General features: G+C 40.5%; 1 protein-coding gene across 6 annotated transcripts; it reads right to left on the bottom strand.

Moving 5' to 3' along the window:
• ZFP30 (ZFP30 zinc finger protein) lies at positions 1 to 23,773 on the bottom strand. 6 transcript variants are annotated; one of them, XM_023229200.3, is made up of 6 exons: positions 23,599 to 23,762; positions 22,649 to 22,816; positions 17,232 to 17,318; positions 13,763 to 13,889; positions 12,100 to 12,198; positions 1 to 4,807 (listed from the first exon to the last, which is right to left on the bottom strand). In XM_023229200.3, the coding sequence occupies exons 3-6, from the start codon at positions 17,238 to 17,240 to the stop codon at positions 3,483 to 3,485; spliced, it is 1,560 nt and encodes a 519-aa protein (XP_023084968.1). In that variant the 5' UTR covers positions 17,241 to 17,318; positions 22,649 to 22,816; positions 23,599 to 23,762; the 3' UTR covers positions 1 to 3,482. The 6 variants fall into 6 exon arrangements, with proteins under 6 accessions (XP_023084968.1, XP_031790631.1, XP_023084969.1 ...); XM_031934771.1 differs by having other exon boundaries at positions 23,574 to 23,702; XM_023229201.2 differs by having other exon boundaries at positions 2,076 to 4,807; positions 12,100 to 12,195; positions 23,358 to 23,773.
• Between the last annotated feature and the right edge of the window lie 1,348 nt (positions 23,774 to 25,121).

Here is a 25,121-nt window from a genome sequence, read left to right as displayed (position 1 = left end):
GTAGATACGGGGTTTCACCGTGTTAGCCAGGATGGTCTCAATCTCCTGACCTCGTGATCCGCCCGTCTCGGCCTCCCAGAGTGCTGGGATTACAGGCTTGAGCCACTGCGCCCGGCCGAGAAGGTAATTTTAAGGTGTTGGGTTATACTTTCACATACACAAAATTCATTCCATTCTTAATACATAGAAAGCTAAAAAAGACAAGACAATCAGCATCAATTGGGATGATACTGGGCCAGAATCATACCTCTTTCACTATCATTACGATGTTCTGAAGGTAGAATGCCTAGAATCTAAATATATAATTAAAGCTAGAGGGATCTGGTCCAAGATATTCCACATAAATGATTTTCTATTCTATACTTAAACCATTGGATATAATTTGCCACAGAAATTAGAATTACTAGATTTCTCTTCATATGGGAAATGTCTAGATTTTGGTTTCGCCAGCCCTCCTCATCTAGTTCATATCATCAGTTTTAGGTTAGTCTTGCAGAATAGTATGTTGGAAAAATTTAGCAATTACCAATTCTTCAAATATTTTACTTGTAAAAAAAGTAGGTTCTCGGAGTCTCTCTGAGACTATTCTGGCTCGGGAGAGTAGGATTTAAAAAAAAAAAAAAGTCGGATTCCAAATGTATTCTTTTAGAAAGCATATTTTCCAACTGTCTTAATTTTTCCTTTGTTTGTTGGTCTACTCAGGCTTTCTTCAGCATGTGAAGTAAATTTTAGTATTTTTTTCCATAAAATTCTGGATTTTCAATATTTTTAAATACATGTATAGTGTGTGTATAAATGAATATACCTACACACTACACACATATACATGACATATCTATACTATAGCAACTTATAACTTTAAAAATCCATAGGTGTCACTTTTATGATTCATATAGCTGTAGCTGTTTAATCTTTCATATTTCTATTCTGTGATCAAGACTGCCAAAGTCTTGATTACATTGGTATCCTTTAAAGAAACACACAAAAACAACCAAGTCTACTTTTTATTGTTTATACCAGTGCTGACAATAGAAATATGTGAGCTACAGATATAAAATTTTCCTGTAACACATTTTTTAAAAACAAAAGTTATTCATTTTAATGTATTTTATTTGAACCAATATATCTAAAATATTATTTCTATATGTACTCAATATGAAAAACTGAGATACTTTACTTTTTAAAAACAACTAAGTCTTTAGAATCTTGTGTTTCACATTTAACACCATTTGAATTTGGACTAGCCACATTTCAGTGCTCAATAACTCAATTTCAAGTGCTCAACAGGTTGCTAGTGACTACCATATATTAGACAGTACAGGTCTAGTCCATTATTTCCCACATTTAGCAGTAGTAATTGCTTTCTTTTACTCATTCTTTAAACATATGAAGTACTGGCAGGGAGCGGTGGCTCACGCCTGTAATCACAGCACTTTGGGAGGCTTAGGCAGGTAGATCACCTGAAGTCAGGAGTTGAGACCAGCTTGGCCAACATGGTGAAACCCCATGTCTACTAAAAATACAAAAATCAGCCTGGCATGGTCGTGGGCGCCTGTAATCCCAGCTACTCAGAAGGCTGAGGGAGGAGAATGGCTTGAACCCGGGAGGCAGAGCTGCAGTGAGCCAAGATTGTGATTGTAGCACTGCACGCCAGTCTGGGCGACAGAGAGAGACTCCGTCTCAAAAAAAAAAAAAAAAAAGAGGTGTATACCATGGGTACTATAATACAGAGATAGAGAGGTGAACTAAATAAAATGTGGACCCACATTTTAACTTCCTGAATACATTATCGTTATTATAGTGTAATTAATATTCCATTCCCAATGTGTAGAGCTTTGGCAACATCCACAAGTTTTAATATGTAGAATTTTTTTTTTTTTTGAGATGGAGTTTTGCTCTTGTTGCCCAGGCTGGCGTGCAATGGCGTGATCTCGGCTCACTACAACCTCTGTCTCCTGGGTTCAAGTGATTCTCCCATCTCAGTCTCATGAGCAACTGGGATTACAGGCGCATGCTACCATGCTTGGCTAATTTTTGTATTTTTAGTGGAGATGTGGTTTCGCCATGATGGTCAGGCTGGTCTCGAACTCCTGACCTCGTGATCTGCCCACCTTGGCCTCCCAAAGTGCTGGGATTACAGGCATGAGCCACCACGCCCAGCCAGAATTTTTTTTTAATAATTCATTTTAAACTGGTTATAATTTCATGGATAATTTGATCTTTAAAAGAACATCAGGGAAAATTTTAAAAACATAAAAGTAGAGAGAATAGCAAAAACAAACAAAAACCATGTATCCAAGACTTAGATTACCATCATTTTGCCAAACTTGTTATTCATCCTAATTTTTCTATTGCATGAACATGACATTCCAGATACATCATCTCCTGTGTATAAACTTCAGAAATAATCTCTAACAAATAGACTTTTACATAACCACAATGCTATTATCACACATAACAAAAAGTTTCTTAATATTATCTAATATTGTCAATATTCCCATTCTCCCAATTATAAGTATTCTTTTTTTACATGTTTGTTCAACTCATGATCTAAGTAAAAACCACTCTTTCATTGCATTTGATTGATGTTGTCTCAAGTCTGTCAATACCTAAGAGTTCCATCTTATTTCTTAAAATGCCATTTTATTGGTTGGGAAACCAGGTGATTCCTCTTGTAGAATTACCCTTATTTTATATTTAATTGCTCCTTTTCATGTCATGTAATTTACTTTTCCATTCCTTGAATTTTCTATAAACTGGGAGTTAGATCTTGAGGCTTAAATTCAGGTTCAATATTTTTGGCAAGATGTGTTTATCTTACTGTATCACATTAGGAGGCACATAATTTTTACTGCCTTGCTTTTTGTGAAGTTAAGATGATCAGTGGGTTCAGATGTTGTCAGTCTCATCTATTCACTATAAAGTTCACAACCTTTCACTGAATAGTCTCAACCACAGAGAATCGTGCCTAAATCCATTATTTCATTATGTGTTACACAATAGTTTTTCTAATACAATTTTCTATTATTCTTTCTGCATTCATTAGCCTGGAATTTTCTAATAAAGAAGAACTTTACCTCATTAACTTCTGGTTGCCTTGAAATACAGTTTACACAGGAAATGTAGACTAAATGACTTTCCTTTCATTTGCACATTTTCAGAATGAGGTGCTTCCCTGGCAACCTCCATGTGTATACTACACAGATGGAAGAATATGGAGGTAATAATAGGTAAGATCAAAAGCTTTTCCACATTCAGTACTTTAATAAAGTTCCTTTCTAGGATGAATTTCCTATAACATGGTTTCAAAGGCGATGAAAGGTTTCCATATGTTCATCAACATATTCTTTACTTTAAATAAATCTTCCTATGCTTAGTTGTGAGCATGAAGCAAAAGGGATTCCCACGTTCAAAAACCTTTCCTCTAGAATGTACTTCCTATGCACAACATAAAATTCACAATGGAAGAGTTCTAATAACTATTAAGTTACATTATGAATTCGCTGATGGTAAGTAAGATGTGAATGTTGTCTAAATGCCTTTTTACATTCCTTACATTTGTAAGGTTTCTCACCAGAATGAATTCTCTGATGTTGAATCAGTGATGAATGAAGTCTAAAGGCCTTTCCACATTCCTTACAGTCATAGGGCTTTTCACCAGTATGAATACTTTGATGCTGAGTAAGTTGTGAAAGCAGTCTAAAAGTCTTCTCACATTCCTTACACTTATAGGGTTTCTCACCAAAATGAATACTCTGATGTTGAGTAAGCTGTGAGAACAGTCTAAATGCCTTCCCACATTCCTTACATTCGTAAGGCTTCTCTCCAATGTGAATACCCTGATGTGAAATAAGTTCTGAGTAACGACGAAAGAACTTCTGACATTCCTTACATTCATAGGGCTTCTCACCAGTATGTATTCTCTGATGGAGAGTTAGATGATAGCCACGACTAAAAGTCTTCCCACATTCCTTACAATCGTAAGGCTTCTCACCAGTGTGAATTCTCTGATGCAGAGTAAGTTGTTGCCGCACTCTAAAGGCCTTTCCACACTCCTTACATTCATAGGGTTTTTCTCCAGTATGAAGTTTGTGATGTATTCGAAGGCCTGTACTACACAGAAAGGCCTGACCACATTCCTTACACTCATAGCACTTCTCAGCAATGTTAAGTCTCTGATGTCGAGTAAGGTGTGCATACTGCCTAAAGGCCTTCCCACATTCCTTACATTCATAGGGCTTCTCACCTGTGTGAATCCTTTGATGGAGATTAAGTTGTCCTCTAACTCTAAAGGCTTTCCCACATTCTTTACATTCATACGGCTTCTCACCAATATGAATTCTCTGATGTACTCGAAGGTCTGAGCCACATGTGAAGATCTTTCCACATTTTTTACATTCATAGAGTTTGTCAGAAGTATGAATTCTCTGATGTCGACTGAGGTGGGCACACTGTCTAAAGGCTTTTCCACATTCTTTACATTCATAGGGTTTCTCACCAGTATGAATTCTTTGATGGAAAGTAAGTTGTTGTCGTACTCTAAAAGCCTTCCCACATTCCCCACATTCATAGGGTTTCTCTCTGTTATGACTCTTCTGATACAGAGGAAGAGATGTGAGTTTTCTGTAGGTAGACGTTTTTTCAGAGGTGGTTTTTGTCACTTGCCTGAAACACACTTCATGAGGACTTTCTTGTCCTTCAAGTCCACAGCTTTTAATTCTTTCCATTACCTTCCACTGAGATAAGTTCATTTCATAAATATCCCTTTCTTGAAATAACTTTTTAGTGTCATATCTGGATTCCAAATCTGAAAGAAAACAAGACCAAAACATATTTTCCTGTTCTATACAAAATAAACAAAAAACTTTATGATAGAAATCAATGACACACACAAAAAAGAAAGTCCAATTGAAGTAAATGGGCTCAAAATCTCTAAAATAGGTAACTTTAAAAAAGCTAAAAGGAAATATGAAAATGATGAGTTAAGACCAGATTATCTGGGTGCAGATCAAAGTCTGAGACTCCCCACTTAAATTTTTTAATTTCTCTTTTCAATTAGAATAAAGAGCAAATACTTTATGAGGAGTAACATGGACTCTGTTAACCACAAGGTACCAACTCAAGCCACTGATCCCTTTGTTGTCCATGTCCCTATCACACTTGCCTCCTTTCTGCTCCTAGACTGTGTCGCAATCTTTCTTATTTTTGAGACGGAGTCTCTGTCGCTCAGGTTGGAGTGCAGTGGCGTGATGTCGGCTCACTGTAACCTCTGCCTCCCGGGTTCAAGCAGTTGTCCTGCCTCAGACTCCCTAGTAGCTGGAATTACAGGAGTGCGCCACCACGCTTGGCTAACTTTTGTATTTTTAGTAGAGGCGGTGTTTCACCATGCTGGCCAGGCTGGTCTCGAACTCCTGACCTCAAGTGACCCGCCTGCCTCAGTCTCCCAAAGTGCTGGGATAACAGGCATGAGCCACTGCATCCGGCCCAATCTTTCCACTTCTTGGAGCTTTTCACTGGCTATTAAATTTCCCAGGAATCCTGATTTGGGTTTGCATAGTTGGGTTTCTTTCATCCATCAGGTTTCATCTTTAAAATCCGAAAAACAATCCCTGCTAACTTCATGTAATATATATCCTTTGTTTTCTATCCCAGTCACTTCTTCTTTTCTTCTTTTTTTTTTTTTTGAGACGGAGTCTCGCTCTGTAGTCCAGGCTGGAGTGCGGTGGCGCGATCTTGGCTCACTGCAATCTCCGCCTCCCGGGTTCACACGATTCTCCTGAGTAGCTGGGACTACAGGTGCCTGCCACCATGCCCGGCTAATGTTTTGTATTTTAGTATAGATGGGGTTTCACTATGTTAGCCAGGATGGTCTCAATCTCCTGACTTCATGATCCACCTGCCTTGGCCTCCCAAAGTGCTGGGATTACAGGCATGAACCACCGTGCCCGGCCTCTTTTTTTTTTTTTTTTTTTTTAAGACAGAGTTTCGCTCTTGTTGCCCAGGCTGGAGTGCAATGGCACAATCTCGGCTCACTGCAACCTCCGCCTTCTGAGTTCAAATGATTCTCCTGCCTCAGCCTCCCAAGTAGGTAGGATTACAGGCGCATGCCACCACTGTATTTTAGTAGAGACAGGGTTTCACCATCTTGGCAAGGCTGGTCTTGAACTCCTGACCTCGTGATCTGCCTGCCTCAGCCTCCCAAAGTGCCAAGATTATAGGTGTCAGCCACCATGCCCAGCCTACTTCTTTCCTTTTTTTTTTTTTTGGAGAGTGTCTCACTGGATCGCCCAAGCTGAAGTGCAGTGGGGCATGATCTCGGTTCAGTGCAATCTCTGCCCCAGGGTTCAAGCAATTCTCGTGTCTCAGCCTCCCAAGTAACTGGGATTACAAGCACCCGCCACCACACCTGGCTAATTTTTGTATTTTTAGTAGAGACTGAGTTTCACAATTTGGCCAGGCTGATCTCGAACTCCTGTCCTCAAGTGATCTGCCAGCCTCAGCCTCCCAAAGTGCTGGGATTACAGGTATGAGCCACCATGCCTGGCTACTTATTTCTTAACATTTTTTTCAATTGTGTTGTTATTCATTAATTTCCCCACTTATTATTATCTTTATTTTCTTACCTTAAACTTCCCCAAGGGCAGAAACAATTTTTCACTCACCAGTGAATAACAAATCCACAGTACATATTAACTGTGAATTAAATTCTCATAATTACTCAGCAATTATGGCATATGATATCCTGCCTCCAATCTTAAACTTTACTACACTGATTAAACATTCTTTTTATCACTTCCTACAGAGATGGGAAACAAGGACATCTCAGCTATCTCAGTAAGTATATAAATGGAAAACAGTGATTTATTTACACTTGATCATCTTCCAATTTGCCTCTTCATATACACTTGCAGATATCTCCACTGTAGTTCAACTCCTACTTTGCATAGTCATAAGTGAGCTTTGCCCCCACTGACGACCAAGGTAATGAGAGGCTCTAAATATTTATCTTCACTTGAGTTTACATAACTTGCACATCTATGTTACAGGTTCCCCATATCTTACCAGAAGTCCCCATAATGCTATCTGGGTACTTCCTAGAGAATATTTCAGTGATTTTCCAGGTGTAACAACAGGTTTATGCTATGGTAAAAGGCTAGTAAAATTCTGAGCAAAGAGATGTTTTTTGCAAATGTGCACGTTCTCAAAGTCTTTGCAATAGGAATTCAATACTCTTTAAAAAGGAAAAGGTATTTTAAATAATGTTGCTTCAGGGTTAGGGTTAGGGTTAGAGTTAGGGTTAAAGCAACATTATTTGCAGTCTACCCAAACTGGAAAGAATCCAAGTATTCATCAATGGAAGAACAGCTAATAAATGATGGCATATTAATACATCACAATACTATACAGCAACGAGAATTAACAATCTACAACTACACGCAAGATTAGCAAGAGCTAATCTCACAAACATAATGGTGAGTAAACAAAACTAGACATAGAACAATATATACTGTACAATTCCATTTTTATAAAGTTTAAAAATGATAATTAATAATCTATGGTAGTGTCAGGACAGTGGTTAGCCTTGGTGAGGAGGAATGACTGAAAGAAGTCAGGAGGGGCTTCTGGTATCCTAGTAAAGTTCTATTTCTGAATCTGTGTACTAATTAGATGGGTGTGGTCACTGTGCCAATTCACTAATTATCTGTATATTTTTGTGTGTATTTATATTTCAGTAAGTTTGCTTTTAAAAAGTATACACTAAAAAGATACTAAAAGGCAACAATAATTTAAATACTGTGGGTAAAATGTGACCAGGGACAGGTAAATGAATGGAACAGAAAATACTGTTATATAATCTGTGTTTCTCTCACTCTCTCTCTCTCTCTCTGTCTCCCCACCCAAAAAAAGCAATACAAAACTACGGCAATTGTCTAGAATTTTGGGGATAAAGTCCACTTATGGCCTCAATAAGACAAGTAAGATATGAGTGATATTAATAAAAGCATCATAAATAGCTAAATAATGGTAGTAAATAAGTAGTTATGAAGGTAATACAAAGGTTAAGAAATAAGATGCTCATTTCAAAGGATTTACCTGCAAATTAAAAATAAAACCAGTAATCTAAAAGGAAAGCCAGTCAAAAATCAAATTAAAGGCTAAAACATTCATAAGAAAGTGAGAAAGTGTTACTGTTCACATTAAAGTCCACACAAACTGGGCACCATGGCTCGCGCCTGTAATCCCCAACTACTTGGGGAGGCTGCAGTTGGGAGATCACTTGGGGTTGAAGGATTATTTGAGGCCAGGAGGTCAGACCAGCCTGGCCAACGTAACGAGACCCCAATCTCAAAAATTAAAAAAAAGAAATTTAAGCCCATACAAATTGGCATAAGAAACAATAAACAATGGAAACAGTAATGGAATACAGGAAGTGAGGAGACAATGCATAAAGTCAATATAAGCATAAACAAATTAGGACAAAATGTCTGTATTCACTAATAACCAAATTAGAACAGGTTGTAAAATTTGTTCTGTAAAATTTGAAGGTTTTCATAAAAAAAAAAAATAGTGCCAATGTTGATAAAGTGAACTTGAAATTGTCATATATGGCTCCCTACTTAAGTGACAAGCCAGATCAATATCTTGGCTACTTAAGTGACAAGCCAGATCAAGATGTTGGCATTTTGAACATTCTCAATTAGGAGGGTATTCTATAATATACACAGCTGAGCTGTATGTCACCAAAGAGTCAGCCATGTTCGTTCCCAAATTTGCCTATTCCAGTTCTTATTGCTGCAAGCAAATAAAATTATTAATGTTTAAAGACAATTATTTCTATGAAAACTAAGTTGGATGTTTTGGAAGTACTGGCTATACATGCACATTGCATTTTTGTCAACATAGGCATGGGTGAGAAACATAATAACAGACAGAAAACATAAAAATTCAAGGATTCTGCCCTCAGATTGCTTCACAGTGTCTTTACATTCCTGTTCTACCTCAAAGAAGTTGAAACTGGAAAGAATAGCCTATGTTTCATATGTACTTTGATCAAGACAGAATGGGCTCGACCTACACTGAAACAAAATGCTGGGCCAAACATCAAAATATTGGGCTATGAGAGACAATTTTAATGTTCTACCTCCTAAAACATGTATGTAAAATATTTTAATGTTAATATTAATATTATTTAATTATATATGTAATTTATATCAATATATTAATGTTAATAAAATTAATAAGCCAAATACTAGTTTGGATTCCACTGAATCAAAGAGTTTATTCTAGTAAACACTGCTAATGTGAAAAAATATTAGTCCATCTTAGATCAAAATGAAAGAAGTATTTCCATTTGCGAGGCATCAGCTTTAAATAAAAAGAAAATAGGGGCAGGGCGTGGTGGCTCACTGTAATACCAGCATTTTGGCAGGCCAAGGCAAAAAGATTGCATGAACCCAGGAGTTTGAGACCGGTCTGGGCAACATGGTTTCCCGTCTGAAAAAAAATTAAATAAAGTAAAATAAAATAATAAAATAAAATAGGGAGCAAATTACCTTGTCATATAATTATCCCCGGAGGTATGCTGTTTCCTGAGGTACAATGTCTCCCCCATCCCTTTTTTTCTGGCTGATACAAGATTATACAGGACACAGAATATTTATGACCAAGACAGTTCTAATTATATTAACATCAGAGATCCGAAAATGCTAAAACCCTATCACCACGCAATTGTACTTCCGAAAATTAACACTGATCTAATACTGCATAATCCATACTGAATTCCAGTGAAATACTGAATAAGCCTCAGGTTCAGATGATAATCTTACTGCCATTTCACCAAGGAACCAGAAAAAACTGAAAGAAAAATATGTATTCTCCTCTTCACCACATTCTCCAATCAATCTATGTCTGAATTCTTACCATATATGTGGTTTTCCTTCATCAATCGGTTCCACTCCTTCCCATCTACTGAAGGTCACTGCCTACAAAACTACCCTGTCTCTCTACTTCATCAATATTCCTCTCTTTGAAATCATTCTCACAGCCTATAAACATGTTAAATATATTCACATCATAATTTCACATCGTAAAATATATTCCCTGTACTCTGTGTGTCTGCTTCCCTTTATGACAAAATTCATCCAAAGAATAGTTTAACCTTATTTTCACCATTGCCTCACCACCATTTTCTTTTTGTCTCTCAATAAATAACTCTAAAGCAAACAAAAAAATGAAAAACCTTTATAACAGAGCATTTCTAACATATCAAAAAGTAGACAGAACAGCATAATAATCTCCATGTATCCAGCACCAACCATTAACCCATGCCCAATCTTGGCCTATGCACCCCCCAATCTACTTCCTTCCTATTATTTGAAGCAAATCTTAGATATTACATTGTTTCATGTGCACAAAGTATGCATCTCAAAAAGTACTTTTATACAAAACCACAATACCATTATCCAAACCTTAAAAATGAGTTATTAAATATCATCAAAAATCAGTGTCCACACTTCCATCTGGCTGATAAATTTTTTTTTTTTTTTTTTTTTGAGACGGAGTCTCGCTCTGTCGCCCAGGCTGGAGTGCAGTGGCACGAACTCAGCTCACTGCAAGCTCTGCCTCCCGGGTTTACACCATTCTCCTGCCTCAGCCTCCGGAGTAGCTGGGACTACAGGCACCCGCCACCTTGCCCGGCTAGTGTTTTGTATTTTTTAGTAGAGACGGGGTTTCACCGTGTTCACCAGGGTGGTCTCAATCTCCTGACCTCGTGATCCACCCATCTTGGCCTCCTAAAGTGCTGGGATTACAGGCTTGAGCCACTGCGCCTGACCCTGGCTGATAAAATTTTAAACCTAAGAAGAATAACTCATAATTTTAAACCTAAAAAGAATAACTCATCCAAACAAAGTTCACAGAATATAATTGTTACATGTCTTTTACATCTCTTTTAATGTACAGATTTTCCTATCATTTTTTGATTTCCCTTGTAATTTATTTGTTGAAGAACCTGTTTTTGGTCCTGTAGTTTCCCATATTCTGAATTTTGCTCACTACATTCCCAAGGTGTAGAACATAGTCCTCTATCTTCTTCCCATAAGTTGCGAATTGCCTTTAGAAGCTTGACAAGACGTAGGACCTTTTGTTGGCAAAGTTAGCTCATAGGTGATACTGTGCTTTTTCATTAGGAGAAACGTCTGATTGTCTCTATTTCTTTGATGCTATCAGCACTGATGTTCAATATCTAAATCCAATAGTTCTTATGGGCTCCAAAATGGTAATATTCTAATTCTATCATTTCCTCTTCATTTATTCACTGAATACTTTCATTAAGAGAAACATACCTCCACCCACTACCTATTCATACAACTGTTACAAGAAAGGCAGGATAAATGTTTCTTTTCCTTTAAATTTATGCTTTTTAAATGTTAGTTTCCTAGTAACTTCCAATGATGAATAATTTGCTGTTAGCATCATTAAGAATTTATAAAATTAAGTGTATTTTATGCATTGCAATACATTGCAGTCATTATGGTAATGACATTCAAATAGTCCCATCTTTGGACAACTGGAGCCTCTTCAGATTGGATCCTCTTCCCTGACCACCCCATCTAAAATTACTCCATTCACTCATTATGATTCTCCATATCCTTACCTTACTCACTTTTCTTCATAATACCTAATTACTTCAGGATATTTTAGTAATCCATTTATGGATTTACTTACTTGTTTACTGCCTGACTCCCCACTACAATTTAAACTCCATGAACTGAGGGAAATGAAAAAATGTATACATAAAAGTCAAAATATAAAAGATGCGCTAGAAAGGGATTAGATCCAAAATACAGGTAAAATGGAATCACGAGGGAAGAAAGCTTTCCCCTATAAGAAAAGGGAGAGAAACAAGACAGAAAAGAAATAAGTGATAAGTGAAAGTATGGATGAAATTTCTTTGGTGGCTCATGCTGAGAAGATCTAAATTTTCTTCCCAAGATTCAGGTCTCTTCTTCACAATTGACATCTAAGGGGTGTGTCTCCTCCTCAACCAGCAGGTCTGGCCATGCCATAATAGCTGACCTTTGCCTGATCAGCACTTACCTAGAGTCCATCTTCTTTTCTCATCCCTCACAACCATCCAGGGCTCTTTCCCTTGTTCCAATAGGGTGATCACATCTGGCTTAGAAATGGAACATCCTGCTTAAAAATAAATAATAAAATATAATAAAGAATTTATTTAAGACTTCAAAACAAAGATGACTATCAGGATTGAAAAACATTCATAGCACAGAGTTACTTTAGGATCACAAGGAAAAACAAGAACAGAGAAGTAGGGACCTGGTCTTATATTTAACTTAAACTTACACAGGCTCTGTCTCGAGAGAAAAGAATAGTTGAAAGCAACGGTTTCGGCCAGGCACGGTGGCTCAAGCCTGTAATCCCAGCACTTTGGGAGGCCGAGACGGGCGGATCACGAGGTCAGGAGATCGAGACCATCCTGGCTAACACCGTGAAACCCCGTCTCTACTAAAAATACAAAAACTAGCTGGGCGAGGTGGCGGGCGCCTGTAGTCTCAGCTACTTGGGAGGCTGAGGCAGGAGAATGGCGTAAACCCGGGAGGTGGAGCTTGCAGTGAGCTGAGATCCGGCCACTGCACTCCAGTCCCGGCGACAGAGCAAGACTCCGCCTCAAAAAAAAAAAAAAAAAAAAAAAAGAGAAAGCAATGGTTTCAAATCCTGCCTCTCTTTCCCATGTCAGTAGAGCAACTAATTCAATCTCCCTACACTGCAGTTTTCTCAGATGTGAAAAGCGGATAACAGTAATGTATATACATAGCATTGCTGTGAGATTTGATTTAATGTAAGTGTTTAGATGAGTACCTGGTACATGTTAACCATTATATATGTTCATGAGGTACTACTTTTGCTATTTTTTGATATTAATTTGTTAATAGAAAAATAAGTTTCTTACCAGGATATGCATATAATATTAAATGCAAATTCATGTATTTTAAACTTAAGCACAAAGTAGTTAAAATATGTCTGTTGTAGGAAACTGAATACTGTTCACTTGAGTTTTAACAAACTCTCGATTCAACCTAGCATCACATACACTATAAAAGCTGTTTTAATAGCTATGTAGAGCCAGACACCTCTGTCTTCCTATTTTCACTGTAAATGAGTTACAAATAACATGGACCATCCATAGCAGTATGAAATCCAATTTCTTTGACAATGGTTTTGCCATGTCATGAGTGTCTAAGAATTTATATCCAGCTGTCATTAAAGATCGGTAATAACAGAAAAGTCAAAGAAAAATGTAAAGGTCAATGAATAGGGAAAGATGAAGGTGCTTAATAGTGGTAGCTACTGTCAAACCACAAAGCAGACAGCTAGTTTTTAGAAAGACAGTCCAAAGGCAGCTCATGCCTATAATCCCAGCACTTTGGGAGGCCAAGGCGGACAGATCATGAGGTCAAGAGATCAAGACCATCCTGGCCAACATGGTGAAACCCCGTCTCTACTTAAAAGACAAAAATTAGCTGGGTGTGGTGGCACGTGCCTGTAGTCCTAGCTACTTGGGAAGTTGAGGCAGGAGAATTGCTGGAACCCAGGAGACAGAGGTTGCAGTGAGCCAAGATTGCGCCACTGCACTCCAGCCTGGTAACCAAGCGAGACTCTTAGAAAAAAAAAAAAAAAAGACAGCCCAGAAATTCAGTCCTGTGAATTTCTAAATTATTTGACACAGATATGCTATGCTTACCCAGTGACACCAAGTTGCTATAGTTCTCTAATATCACATCTCTGTACAAATTCCTCTGATATGAGTTTAGGCATTCCCACTCTTCCTGAGAAAAGTCTACAGCCACATCTCTGAACATCACCAAATCCTGAAATGATAAACGCATGTATTATTTGTAAGATAAATGAAAACATTTTGAAGATGGAAGAAAGTGTCTGGATGTAGTGGCTCAATGCCTGTAATTCCAGCTTTGGGAGCCTGAAGCAGGAGGATTGCTTGAGGCCAGAAGTTCGAGATCAGCCTAGACAACATACTAAGACCTTGTCTCTTAAAAGAAAAGGCTGGGCGCGGTGGCTCAAACCTGTAATCCCAGCACTCTGTGAGGCCGAAGTGGGCGGATCATGAGGTCAGTAGATCGAGACCATCCTGGCTAACACGGTGAAACCCCGTCTCTACTAAAAATACAAAAAATTAGCCGGGCGTGGTGGTGGGCACCTGTAGTCCCAGCTACTTGGGAGGCTGAGGCAGGAGAATGGCGTGAACCTGGGAGATGGAGCTTGCAGTGAGCCGAGATCGTGCCACTGTACTTCAGCCTGGGTGACAGAGCAACAGAGCAAGACGCCGTCTCCAAAAAAAAAGAGTGGAAGAAAGATTTGATGGGTTTTGATGATATATGTTCACTTCATACATCAAATGAATAGACTGGTGCTGGAAGCCTGTGATGTGGAAAGGTGGCAATAAAGACGTGTGACTGAAGCAGAATATATGTTCTTGAAGATTTCTATAAACAAAAGACCAGGGTTTGGCAACATTTTCTGTAAAGGGCCAATATTTTAGGCCTTGTATACCACATATGGTCTCTGTTTCACATTCTTCTTTTCTTTTGTAACAATTATTTCAAAATTTAATTAGCTTGCAGGCTGTTCTAAAACAAGCTATAGCTTGTGGGCCAAATTTGCAGGGTATCTAGTTTGCCCACCACTGCTATGGCCAAAACTTCCTATGTACTATGGAATAGAAGATAATTTTATTTATTTCCAGACATATTCGGGTAATTATCAGAATTTCTCAATTAACTGAAATAGGTTCATAGGAACAGTACTTGCAAAGGACCTAAAAAGTTCTCAATAAATGGGATTTATTCCATCTTCTTTTCCTTTAAAGATTAAAAAAAAATTAATGATGGGATTCTCCCCAAAAAATGAACTGTAAAATCTCTATTTTTAAAAAGTATATTTTGTGTAAAACTTAAAAATTTCCTCCAGATATAACTTTATCATAATGTATCATTAGCATTTTTATCATAACAGATTCTTTAATATTTATAGTTTACTACATGATACGGTAGTTCCCCCTTACTTGTGGTTTTGCTTTCCTCAATTTCAGTTACCCACGGTCAGCCATGGTCCAAAAATATTAAATGGAAAAATTCCAGAAATAAACAATTCATAAGTTTTCAACTCCATGCCATTCTCAGTAACATGATGAATCTCACACTAACCACTCCGCCCACCTCGGATGTGATATGCTTTGTCCAGCATAGCAACATCGTATTTACTACCTGATTATCAGATCAAAACAACATCATATATATAGGGTTCCATACTATCTGAGGTTTTCGGCATCCACTGGGGGTCCTGGAATGTATCCTCCTTGGGTAAGGACGGACCTGCTGTACACCATCTGATGGATATGTTACACTTAATAGTGACCATATTTAGATATAGCTTACATTACAAAAAATCTCTAAAGCTGCTGCAACGTCCAATACTCTAGTTTAGCAATATGTGGCTATCGAGCACTTGAATGGGACTAGTCCAAATCCACGTGCTGTAAATGTCAAATATATACCAGATACTGATAGTGAAGACTTTAGAAGGAAAATAACAAGGTAAAACATATTGATGATTTATATGTATTTTTTATTTTATCTTGGTTTTGAGGCAGGGTCTCACTCTGTCACCTAGGTTGGAATGGTGTGGCACAATCACAGCCCATTTATTGATTACAGCTCACTGCAGCCTCGAACTCCTGGGTTCAAGCAATTTTCCTACCTCAGCTTCCCAAATTGCTAAGACCATAGACATATGTCACCACGTCTGGCTAATTTTTCTTTGGTGGTGGTGGTTGATTTTTAGAGATGCGATCTCATTAAGTTGCTCAGGCTTATCTCAAACTCCTGGGCTCAAGCAGTCCTCCTGCCTCAGCCTTCCAATTCCAAAGTGCTGAGATTACAGTCATGAACTACCACTGTTGGGGCCTGACCATGACTTTTATATTGAATACACTTTGAAATAATATTTTGGCCATATTGGGTTAAATAAAAGACATTAAAATCAATTGCATGTGTTTCTTTTTCCTTTTTTTTAATGTGACTACTAAAGTATTTAAACTCTTTACTAAAATATGTGGCCTTGCATACATTCTATACTTTCAAAATTTGACTACTAGAAAATGTTAAATTACATATGTAGCTTGAATTACAATTATTTTAGACAGTGCTATTTTTTTTTTTTTTTTTTTTGAGATGGAGTCTTGCTCTGTCACCCAGGCTGGAGTGCAGTGGCCAGATCTCAGCTCACTGCAAGCTCTGCCTCCCGGGTTCAAGCCATTCTCCTGCCTCAGCCTCCAGAGTAGCTGGGACTACAGGTGCCCGCCACCTCGCCCGGCTAGTTTTTTTGTATTTTTTAGTAGAGACGGGGTTTCACCGTGTTAGCCAGGATGGTCTCGATCTCCTGACCTTGTGATCTGCCCGTCTCGGCCTCCCAAAGTGCTGGGATTACAGGCTTGAGCCACCGCGCCCGGCCAGACAGTGCTATTTTAATCCAGAGAATTTCAGATAAAATGCCCACTTTTAGGAACTTCATTTCTGCCCCATCTCTGCTCTAGATAGATAAGGAGCACACAGGAGATGCTGAATGATTTGGTCAATGCACACATGGATACTGATACAATCTGGCTGTGTCCCCACCCAAATCTCATCTTGAATTGTAGCTCCCATAATTCCCGTGTGTTGTGGGAGAGACCCAGTGTGAGATAACTGAATCACGGGGGCCACTCCCCCTATACTGTTTTCGTGGCAGTAAGTCTCACAGGATCTAATGATTTTATAAGGGATTTCCCTTTACTCTTGGCATTCATTCACTCTTTGCCTGTCACCATGTAAGACATGCCTTTCGTCTTCTGCCATGACTGTGAGGCCTCCCCAGCTATGTGGAACTGTGAGTCCATTAAACCTCTTTTTCTTTATAAATTACCCAGTCGCAGGAATGTCTTTATCAGCAGTGTGAAAACGGACTACTAAAGATACGCATGGAGAAGATAGGGGCACTTAGGAATCTGGCTGGCTCCATCCCTTGCTGGAATGGGGAAGACTGGGGAGCAGCTGTTGAATGGGGCTGTGTCAGAAAGTTGCAGAATAACAAATGAGAATGTTCACATAACCTGAAAAAAATGACAGAATTCCAAGTAGAGAGAAATTCCAACTTACACGAGCCATGATTTTACAATTGCAAGAACCGGGTCAATTTTCCTCAAGGTTCATTTACTTCAGAATCAGAGTCCACAGATGCCAGAGCTGGAGAAAGAACGCGTAAAATCATGAGAACAGAATTGCCTCAGAGTTTCCAAATTTTAAAAACCGATACTACTACTCCATTCCTATATGCAACTCCCACCCCCAACATACAGACAAGTTTTGATAGGGAAGAGGTAGTTTAGACAAAGATGTCCTCCCCCAAACCACAGCGAAATCAGCTCAGCTGCACAAGGAATTGCAGAGCAGAGACTCTGCAGCATCAAAGCATATGTCTAGACATTTCAGCAGGAGGGCTGCCAGTTGGTCCCCAGCTCCGACCCCAGTGCAGGCTGGTTTGGACCACAGAATGGGTTGTGCAGACCTGTCCTGAACAGATCCTTCTCCCTCCATCCCCACCTTCCCAGCTGAAAAGGGTTACACCATCTAAACCAAAACTCTCCTTCTTGGCCTTAGGAATCTGGCTGGCCTCCCCAAACACGAAGACAGAAAATAGCATAGACAAGAATTTCCCAAACTTTGCTCAAATTGGAATCACCTACTGTTGCCTGGCTCCCACCTTTAAACACACTGATTTAATTAGTGTGACGTGGGATTTAGGATTTTTTTTTTTTTAACTACCTCTTCCTCCCATGGGTGTTTATAATGGGCAGCAAAGTTTGGTAGTCAAACTTGAGTATGTATCAGAATCATCCAGAGGGCTTGTTAAAACACAACTTGCTAGGTCTCACTCCTAGAGTTTGGTATTCAGTAGGTTTGGGATTGGACTTGAGAATTTGCATTTCTAAAAAGTTTCCAGGTGATGCTGACGCTGCTGGTCCAGATGCAACACTTTGAGTACCACAGGTATAAAACACCTGTAGAAAGGCTATATGGCAGCCTTGATTATGGCAAAACCGCAGGTGGACATTGGGATCCCTTCCCCAAGGCTTAACTCAGCGCTCTCTGCTCCTTATTTTCCTATTCAGGATCAATATTGCCTGCATGATCTCAATTACCAAGCAATCTTTCTTGGTACTCAGACTTAAAGAAGTCAATTTATGAAACCTGAGCATGGATAATGTTCTAGAAGGTAGAAACAGGCTGGGTGCAGTGGCTCATGCATGTAGTCCCAGCACTTTGGGAGGCCCAGATGGGAGGATTGCTTGATGCCAGGAATTGAAAACCAGCCTGGACAACATAGTAAGATTCTGTCTCTGACAAAAAAACCTTTTTTTAATTAGCTGGGTGTGCTGGCACCTGTCTGTATCCCTAGCTACTTGGGAGGCTGAGGCAAGAGAACTGCTTGAGCCCAGGAGTTCAGGGCTGCAGTGAGCTATGATCTTTCCACTGCACTCCAGCCTGGGTGACAGAGTAAGACCCTGTCTCTTAAAAAAAAAAAAAAAGAACAAAATAGGAAAAGGAAAAAGAAATAACCTATCAGCTTATCAGTTAAAATATACTAGTAACTAGAGAGCATGCTGAAGGAACTGTATTGGCAGATTTGAAAAAGTTATGACACCTCATAATTAGTAAGCTGTTGGGGAAATGGATACTCAATGATATGATGTAGAAAGAATAAAATAATTTGTGGATAGAAAGTGTTTAAAATGGGACCAAAAAAGCTGGAAAGAACCTAAATATCCTTCAGCAATGTTAAATAAATTACCATGCATTCACACAATGGAAAATTAAAATAGCCGAGTGCAGTGGCTCATGCCTGTAATCCCAGCACTCTGGGAGGTCAAGGCAGGTGACCGCTTAATAAGTCCAGGAGTTCAAGACCAGCCTGGCCAACATGGCAAAACTCCATCTCTACAAAAAAATTAGCCGGGCATGGTGGTGCAAACCTGTGGTCCCAGCTCCCTGGGAGGCTAAGGTGAGAGGATCGCTTGAGCCCAGGAGGTCGAGGCTGTAATGAACCCTGTTCATGCCACTGAACTCCAGCCTGGGCAGCAGAGCGATACCCTGTTTTGTTTTGTTTAAAAAAAAAAAAAAAAAGAAAGAAAAGAAAAATAAACACCCATTAAAAATGAAGATAAAATTCATATTTGATGTCATGGGAAGACAGCCACTACATATTGTTGGGGCAAGAAGACAGGTTAGAAAATATGATTGTAATGTAACTGTCTTTTGGCAGGTAAACTACGTATACATGCATATATGCATATATGTATATGCATGTGTATATATGCATATGTGTATATGCATGTGTATATATGCATATGTGTATATGTATGTGTATAAAAAGATCTGTGCATTGGAATAAAATTTTACTGTTACCTCTACTTGATGGTATCCCAGTCCTAGGTGATATTTATTTGTTCTTCCCTGGAGTCTACATATTTTTTAAGGCAGGATTTTGCTCTGTCACCCAGGCTAAAGTGCAATCTCGGATCTCAGCTCACTGCAGCCTCCACTTCCAGGGATCAAGTGATCCTCCTACCTCAGCCTCTGGAGTAGCTGGGACTAAAGGCACATGCCACCACCCTGGCTAATTTTTGTATTTTTTGCCAGTTTATGTTGCCTAGCCTGTTCTCAAACTCCTGGACTCAAGTGATCCACCTGCCTCCACCTCCCAAAGTGCTGGGATTACAGGCTTGAGCCACTGCACCCGGCCTGAATTTTTTAATTAAAAATTTGTATCACTTATACCTGAATAATTCAAAACAGCTATGCAAGGAATATCACAAAAAGCTCCAACAGTTCCATCCCTGCTACTCTGGCCCTATCTTCCAAATCTAGAGGCAACAATTTTTACCTCTATTAGCTGTTCCTTTTGGTATTTAAACTCCATACATTTAAAAAACATGCTAATATTTTTACTTCTGAATTTTTAGTTGTAACCATTATATATTTCCTTACTACTATGGCTGGCACAGTTTTAGCTATCTTTTACCTACTCACCTCCCACCCACATATGCACAGTTACAGTCCCTTTGTCCTTTCAATATGATTTTTTTTTTTTTTTTTTTTTGAGACAGAGTTTCACTCTGTTCCCCCAGGCTGTAGTGCAGTGGCACAATCTCAGCTCACTGCAACCTCTGCTTCCTGGGTTCAAGTGATTCTCTGCCTGTCCCAACCTCCCAAGTAGCTGGGATTACAGGTGCACACCACCACGCTCAGCTAATTTTTGTGTTTTTTGTAGAGATGGCGTTTCACCATGTTGGCCAGGCTGGTCTCGAACTCCTGAGCTCATGTGATCCACCAGCCTCGGCCTCCCAAACTGTTGGGATTATAGGTGTGAGCCACTGCACCCAGCCTCAATATGGTTTTATTCTATTTCAGAGTAAATCAGTTTTTAAATTCAGTTTATATTATTGTGACTAAACATTGTTACCAACTGAACTATGTAGTATACTCAGGTTATTCTGCCTTCTTTGCATAAGACTTTTTTTTCTGAGATTAAAATGATCTTGTTTTTTGTAAGTTTAGTTTTCAAAGAAATTGTCATTAATTCATTTCCCCAAATCATGTAATTGAGGGATGAAGCTCCTGGTATAAAATAGCACAGTCGGCCGGGCATGGTGGCTCACGCCCGTAATCCCAGCACTTTGGGAGGCCAAGGCGGGTGGATCATGAGGTCAGGAGATCAAGATCATCCTGGCTAAAATGGTGAAACCCCGTCTCCACTAAAAATACAAAAAATTAGCCGAGCATGGTAGCACATGCCTGTAGTCCCAGCTACTGGGGAGGCTGAGGCAGGAGAATTGCTTGAACCCAGAAGGTGGAGGTTGCAGTGAACTGAGATTTCAGCATTGCACTCCAACCTGGGCAACAAAAGCGAAAACTCTGTCTCAGGAAAAAAAAAAAAGAAAGGAAAAGAAAATTGTGATTAAACAGGCCCTGCATAAATGGTGACAGCAAGGAAATCAGTGTGACTGAAAAAATAATTTCTACCAGTTCTTAAGTACTGTATGTCATCAAGACCTTGAAATAGTTCTGTGAAGGATTACAATCCTGGTTCATGTCATTTCCAAAGTGATTAAGAGCCAGTAAGAATGGCAGACAAGAACAAATGCTCATTTCACAGCAGCTACTTAATAACTTGCATTTACCCCTCCTCAGCTCCAATAAATAACTATCATTAAATACCTAGCGATTTAATATTTAAATATTACATTGTTGCAAAATAACTTAAAAATATTGTAGTATTCAAGATTCATATGTAACAACAATTTCTTGGCGATTCTTATTTACAACAATACTTCTCAATATTACATTATACTTTTTTCTTATGAATAAATATAAACACAATTCTTATTATTGCATAACATTCCATCACATGGATGGAGTGTGATTTAACCATTTCCACATTGCTAGATATTAATTTTATAAAAGAACATCCCAAAAGTCATTCCCAATTATGTCATTTCTAGACAGTGAGAATCAATGTTGTTGGAGCTTATATAATTCCGATAATACCATGCAATGACAGACTTCCTCGCTCCCCTGCAAAAATTAACCATTTACAAATACATATAACAATTCTGTATATAATCTTAAAATATCTTTGTTGCCCGGAAAGCTCATAAACAGAGTCCAAGGACTTATGTTACCAATCCCTGTTTTGGTCCACGGGAGGGTCTGGCTCATTTTCCTGCTTGCAAGCATCCATCATAATTACCTTCACATTTGCATTGCTCTTGGGAATACACAAAGCTGACAGGGAATGACTGAGCATCATCATTTTAATACCAGTGGCTAGGATGAATTAAGGACTCACTATGTGCCAGGCACTCTCCTAAGAGCTTCACAAATATTAATCCATGTCATCTTCAAAACAACACCGTGAAGTATACACTATTACAATTATCAGGAAACTGAAGCACAGATTGCTTAAACTCATTTAGCTTTAAGTGGCAGTAATGATTCAAATCCACTTAATTTAGGCTCGAAATACTTCATCACTACACTACACTACACCTCTCTCAGTCCATCCAAAGATATACCCAAAATAAACTCATGCTGTCAAACCTCAAATCACATCTGGCTGGTACCAAAAACTTCTACTCATGAATTTCCTGGAAAAAAAGACATTATCTTTCTACCCCGGAATCATTAAAACATATCTAAATCCTAGAAAACTCCTTAACAAAAACAAAGTATGAACATTAATCTCAAGCAAGGGTATTTCCATATCATCAAAATCCTTAGAAAAACAGCGCTCGCAGAGTAACTGAACATACAGCTCACAGTTAACCATGTGTCTAACTATAGAACAGCATGAAGTAGGCACTAAAAAAGGGAAATCTATTAATTAGGTCCCCTGTCGTTAACTAGGTAGGGAAATCCTAAGGCCCAAATCAATAAATAGATCATTCTCAAGCAGGATTTTAAACGGAAGGAAGTCGAATGCATTTCACAGAAACAAAGCAGCAGCACGAACTCACACGGAACCGGCTTTTAGAAGAGCAGCAGCGATTCGTTTTTCCTTCTCAGGCGCCTCCTTTGGAAACTGGCAGGGCTGGGGAAGCAGCCACAGTTCAGGACACCCCAGGCTTTTCTTGACTCAATTGGAACCCCCCTTCCACGCTTCCCTGGCCCCAGCTAACCGCCACCTGCATGCACAAATGGAAACAACAGGGCAGAGGATCCGCAGTCACCTGCGTCTGGGTTCGAAGTTCCGGGTACGCTGTAGTTCCATACCCAGTTGCCCACGCCCCGGGACCACCCACTGTGTCTTTTCGGAACTGTCCAGGTGTCCTCCCAGACCCCAGACACCCGCCGCAAATCTAGGTCCCAGCGTTTTGCAGGGGACCTTCATCCTGGGGCGTTCACCTCTTGACTTCCCTCTTGGACCTTTTCGCTACGGCGGAGCCTAAGTGGCTGAAGAACGGAAGAGGATGCGCAGGGCCTCGGTCTCCAATTGCACCGTAGGCCGCACGCACGAACCGGGCCCGGCACAATTACTGCCGTCCGGGCCTCCAGGCCTCAGGGCTGCAGGAAGCTCAGTCCCGGGAAAAAACGCACAGCGGCCTGAGGCTCCATAGGAACCTTTTCTCCACCTCCGGTCCTGCCTGCAAAACCACCCACCCCGCGCTCTTTTCTCTCAGAAAAGCAGCGGCCACAGCGGCGCCCGGCTCCCAATTCCGGCCTCACCGGACTCCGAGAATCGTCCAGCCCTGAAGTCAGCGGCGCCAGAATACAGGAGAGCGCCTGTCTCGGTCGCGAATGCGCAAGCGCGCGGGGGGCGGAGGCAAGTCCCGCGGCTGCTCCGGACCGGGAGGGGCGCGTGGGGCCGGGTCTCGGCAGGGATAGTGCGGCGGAGGAGGCGCACCCAGAGGGGTCGTAATGTCTCTAACCTCAGGCCTCTACCTGTAATGGCGGCCCCGTGACTGACCAGTGCCATTAAAGATAATCCGGGCCTGCTCCCCTGTGGATACTACGGTCCAAAATTTAAAAAACCAGTATTCCAGCTTTTTATGTTTCATTTGGTTCTCAGCTCGGCTCCAGGCGGCGGCTGCGAGCCCCGCCCCGTCCCGCCCCCAGCGACGCCTCGCTGGATCCGGAAATCGGCTTCCTCCCGGAGTGCGCAAGCGTGCGGGGCGAACCTGGCGGCTCTTCAGGGAGCGAGGGAGACTTGTGGGGCCGCATCTGCCGAGGGATCGGGAGATTTGGAGGTGGATGGAGGTTGGCTATAGGATCCCGATGGGGATGGAGTGTTCAAACCTAGGCCTGTAGCCGTGACCCTGGCGGTGAGCTGGATGGAGGAAACCCCGGTGTGGCGAGCGTGGACCAAGGCGCGGCGCGTGCTCCCTGTGGTGTTTACTGAGTGACGGCCGCCGCGTCCCCGCGTACCTGGACCCAGTGTCTGGCCGCAGGTGGAGTAGTGTTTCCGTGTACGGGGGCTGATGAGTGAGCGTGTGCCGTTCTCCAGCGGGGGATTGGGATGGTGCCGCAGAGAAAGCTGCGCGGTGGTGCCTGACTGACACCGGCTGTAAGGGTCTCCTGAGATCTGCGCGGTTTGTGTCTTCGTTTGTGACGTACCTGAGATCGGATCTGTGACTGTGGCTCTGCCTTGTCCCGTGTTATTTCCAGAATGCTTTTGCTAGGGCAGCTCTTCTGGTTCTGGTTTTCCATGGATACGGTTTGTGGGTCTCTATGAAACTGAGTGTTGGGATTTTGATGATCTGCATCTGGCCCTTGCGTGCCCTCAGGACTGTTGTGTTAGGCAAGTAAAATAATTGCAGGAAAAAAATTTGAAAGGAATAAGGTTGCTTTTACTTCCAAATGATGGACTTGTAGGACTGTGTCAGAAAATTGAAATGAATAGGACACCATGAAACGGGAGGGAGAGGCATTTTATTTTCTTTCATACCTGGACTTGGAATATTCTAACAAATGAGATTTGTTTTTTCTCCTTTGTTCCTAGATGAACTCTTGGATAAATTCAATGTCTCCAAGCATTCTGGTCTCAAACTCCTCACCTCAGGTGATCCTGAGACCATCCTGGCCAACATGGTGAAACTCTGTCTCTACTAGAAATAAAAGTAGCTGGGCGTGGTAGCGTGTGGCTGTAATCCCAGCTACTGGGGAGGCTGAGGCAGGAGAATAGCTTCAACCAGAGAGTCAGAGGTTGCAGTGAGCCAAGATCACACCACTGCACTTAAGCCTGGCGACAGGGCGAGACTCCATCAAAAAAAAAAGAAAGCAAGAATTAGCTGGGCATGGTGGCACATGCCTGTAATCCCAGCTACCCAGGAGGCTGAGATAGGAGAATCGCTTGAACCCAGGAGGCAGAGGTTACAGTGAGCCGAGATCGCAACACTGTACTCCAACCTGGGCTACAGAGCAAGACTACATCTCAAAAAAAAAAAAAAAAAGGATTGTTGACTCAAGAGTCATGGAGGTATGACCTGGCAG

Source organism: Piliocolobus tephrosceles, chromosome 21 (genome assembly GCF_002776525.5).
Source record: "Piliocolobus tephrosceles isolate RC106 chromosome 21, ASM277652v3, whole genome shotgun sequence".
In the NCBI taxonomy this organism is placed as follows: domain Eukaryota; kingdom Metazoa; phylum Chordata; class Mammalia; order Primates; family Cercopithecidae; genus Piliocolobus; species Piliocolobus tephrosceles.
This window is presented reverse-complemented; position numbering and strand designations above follow the sequence as displayed.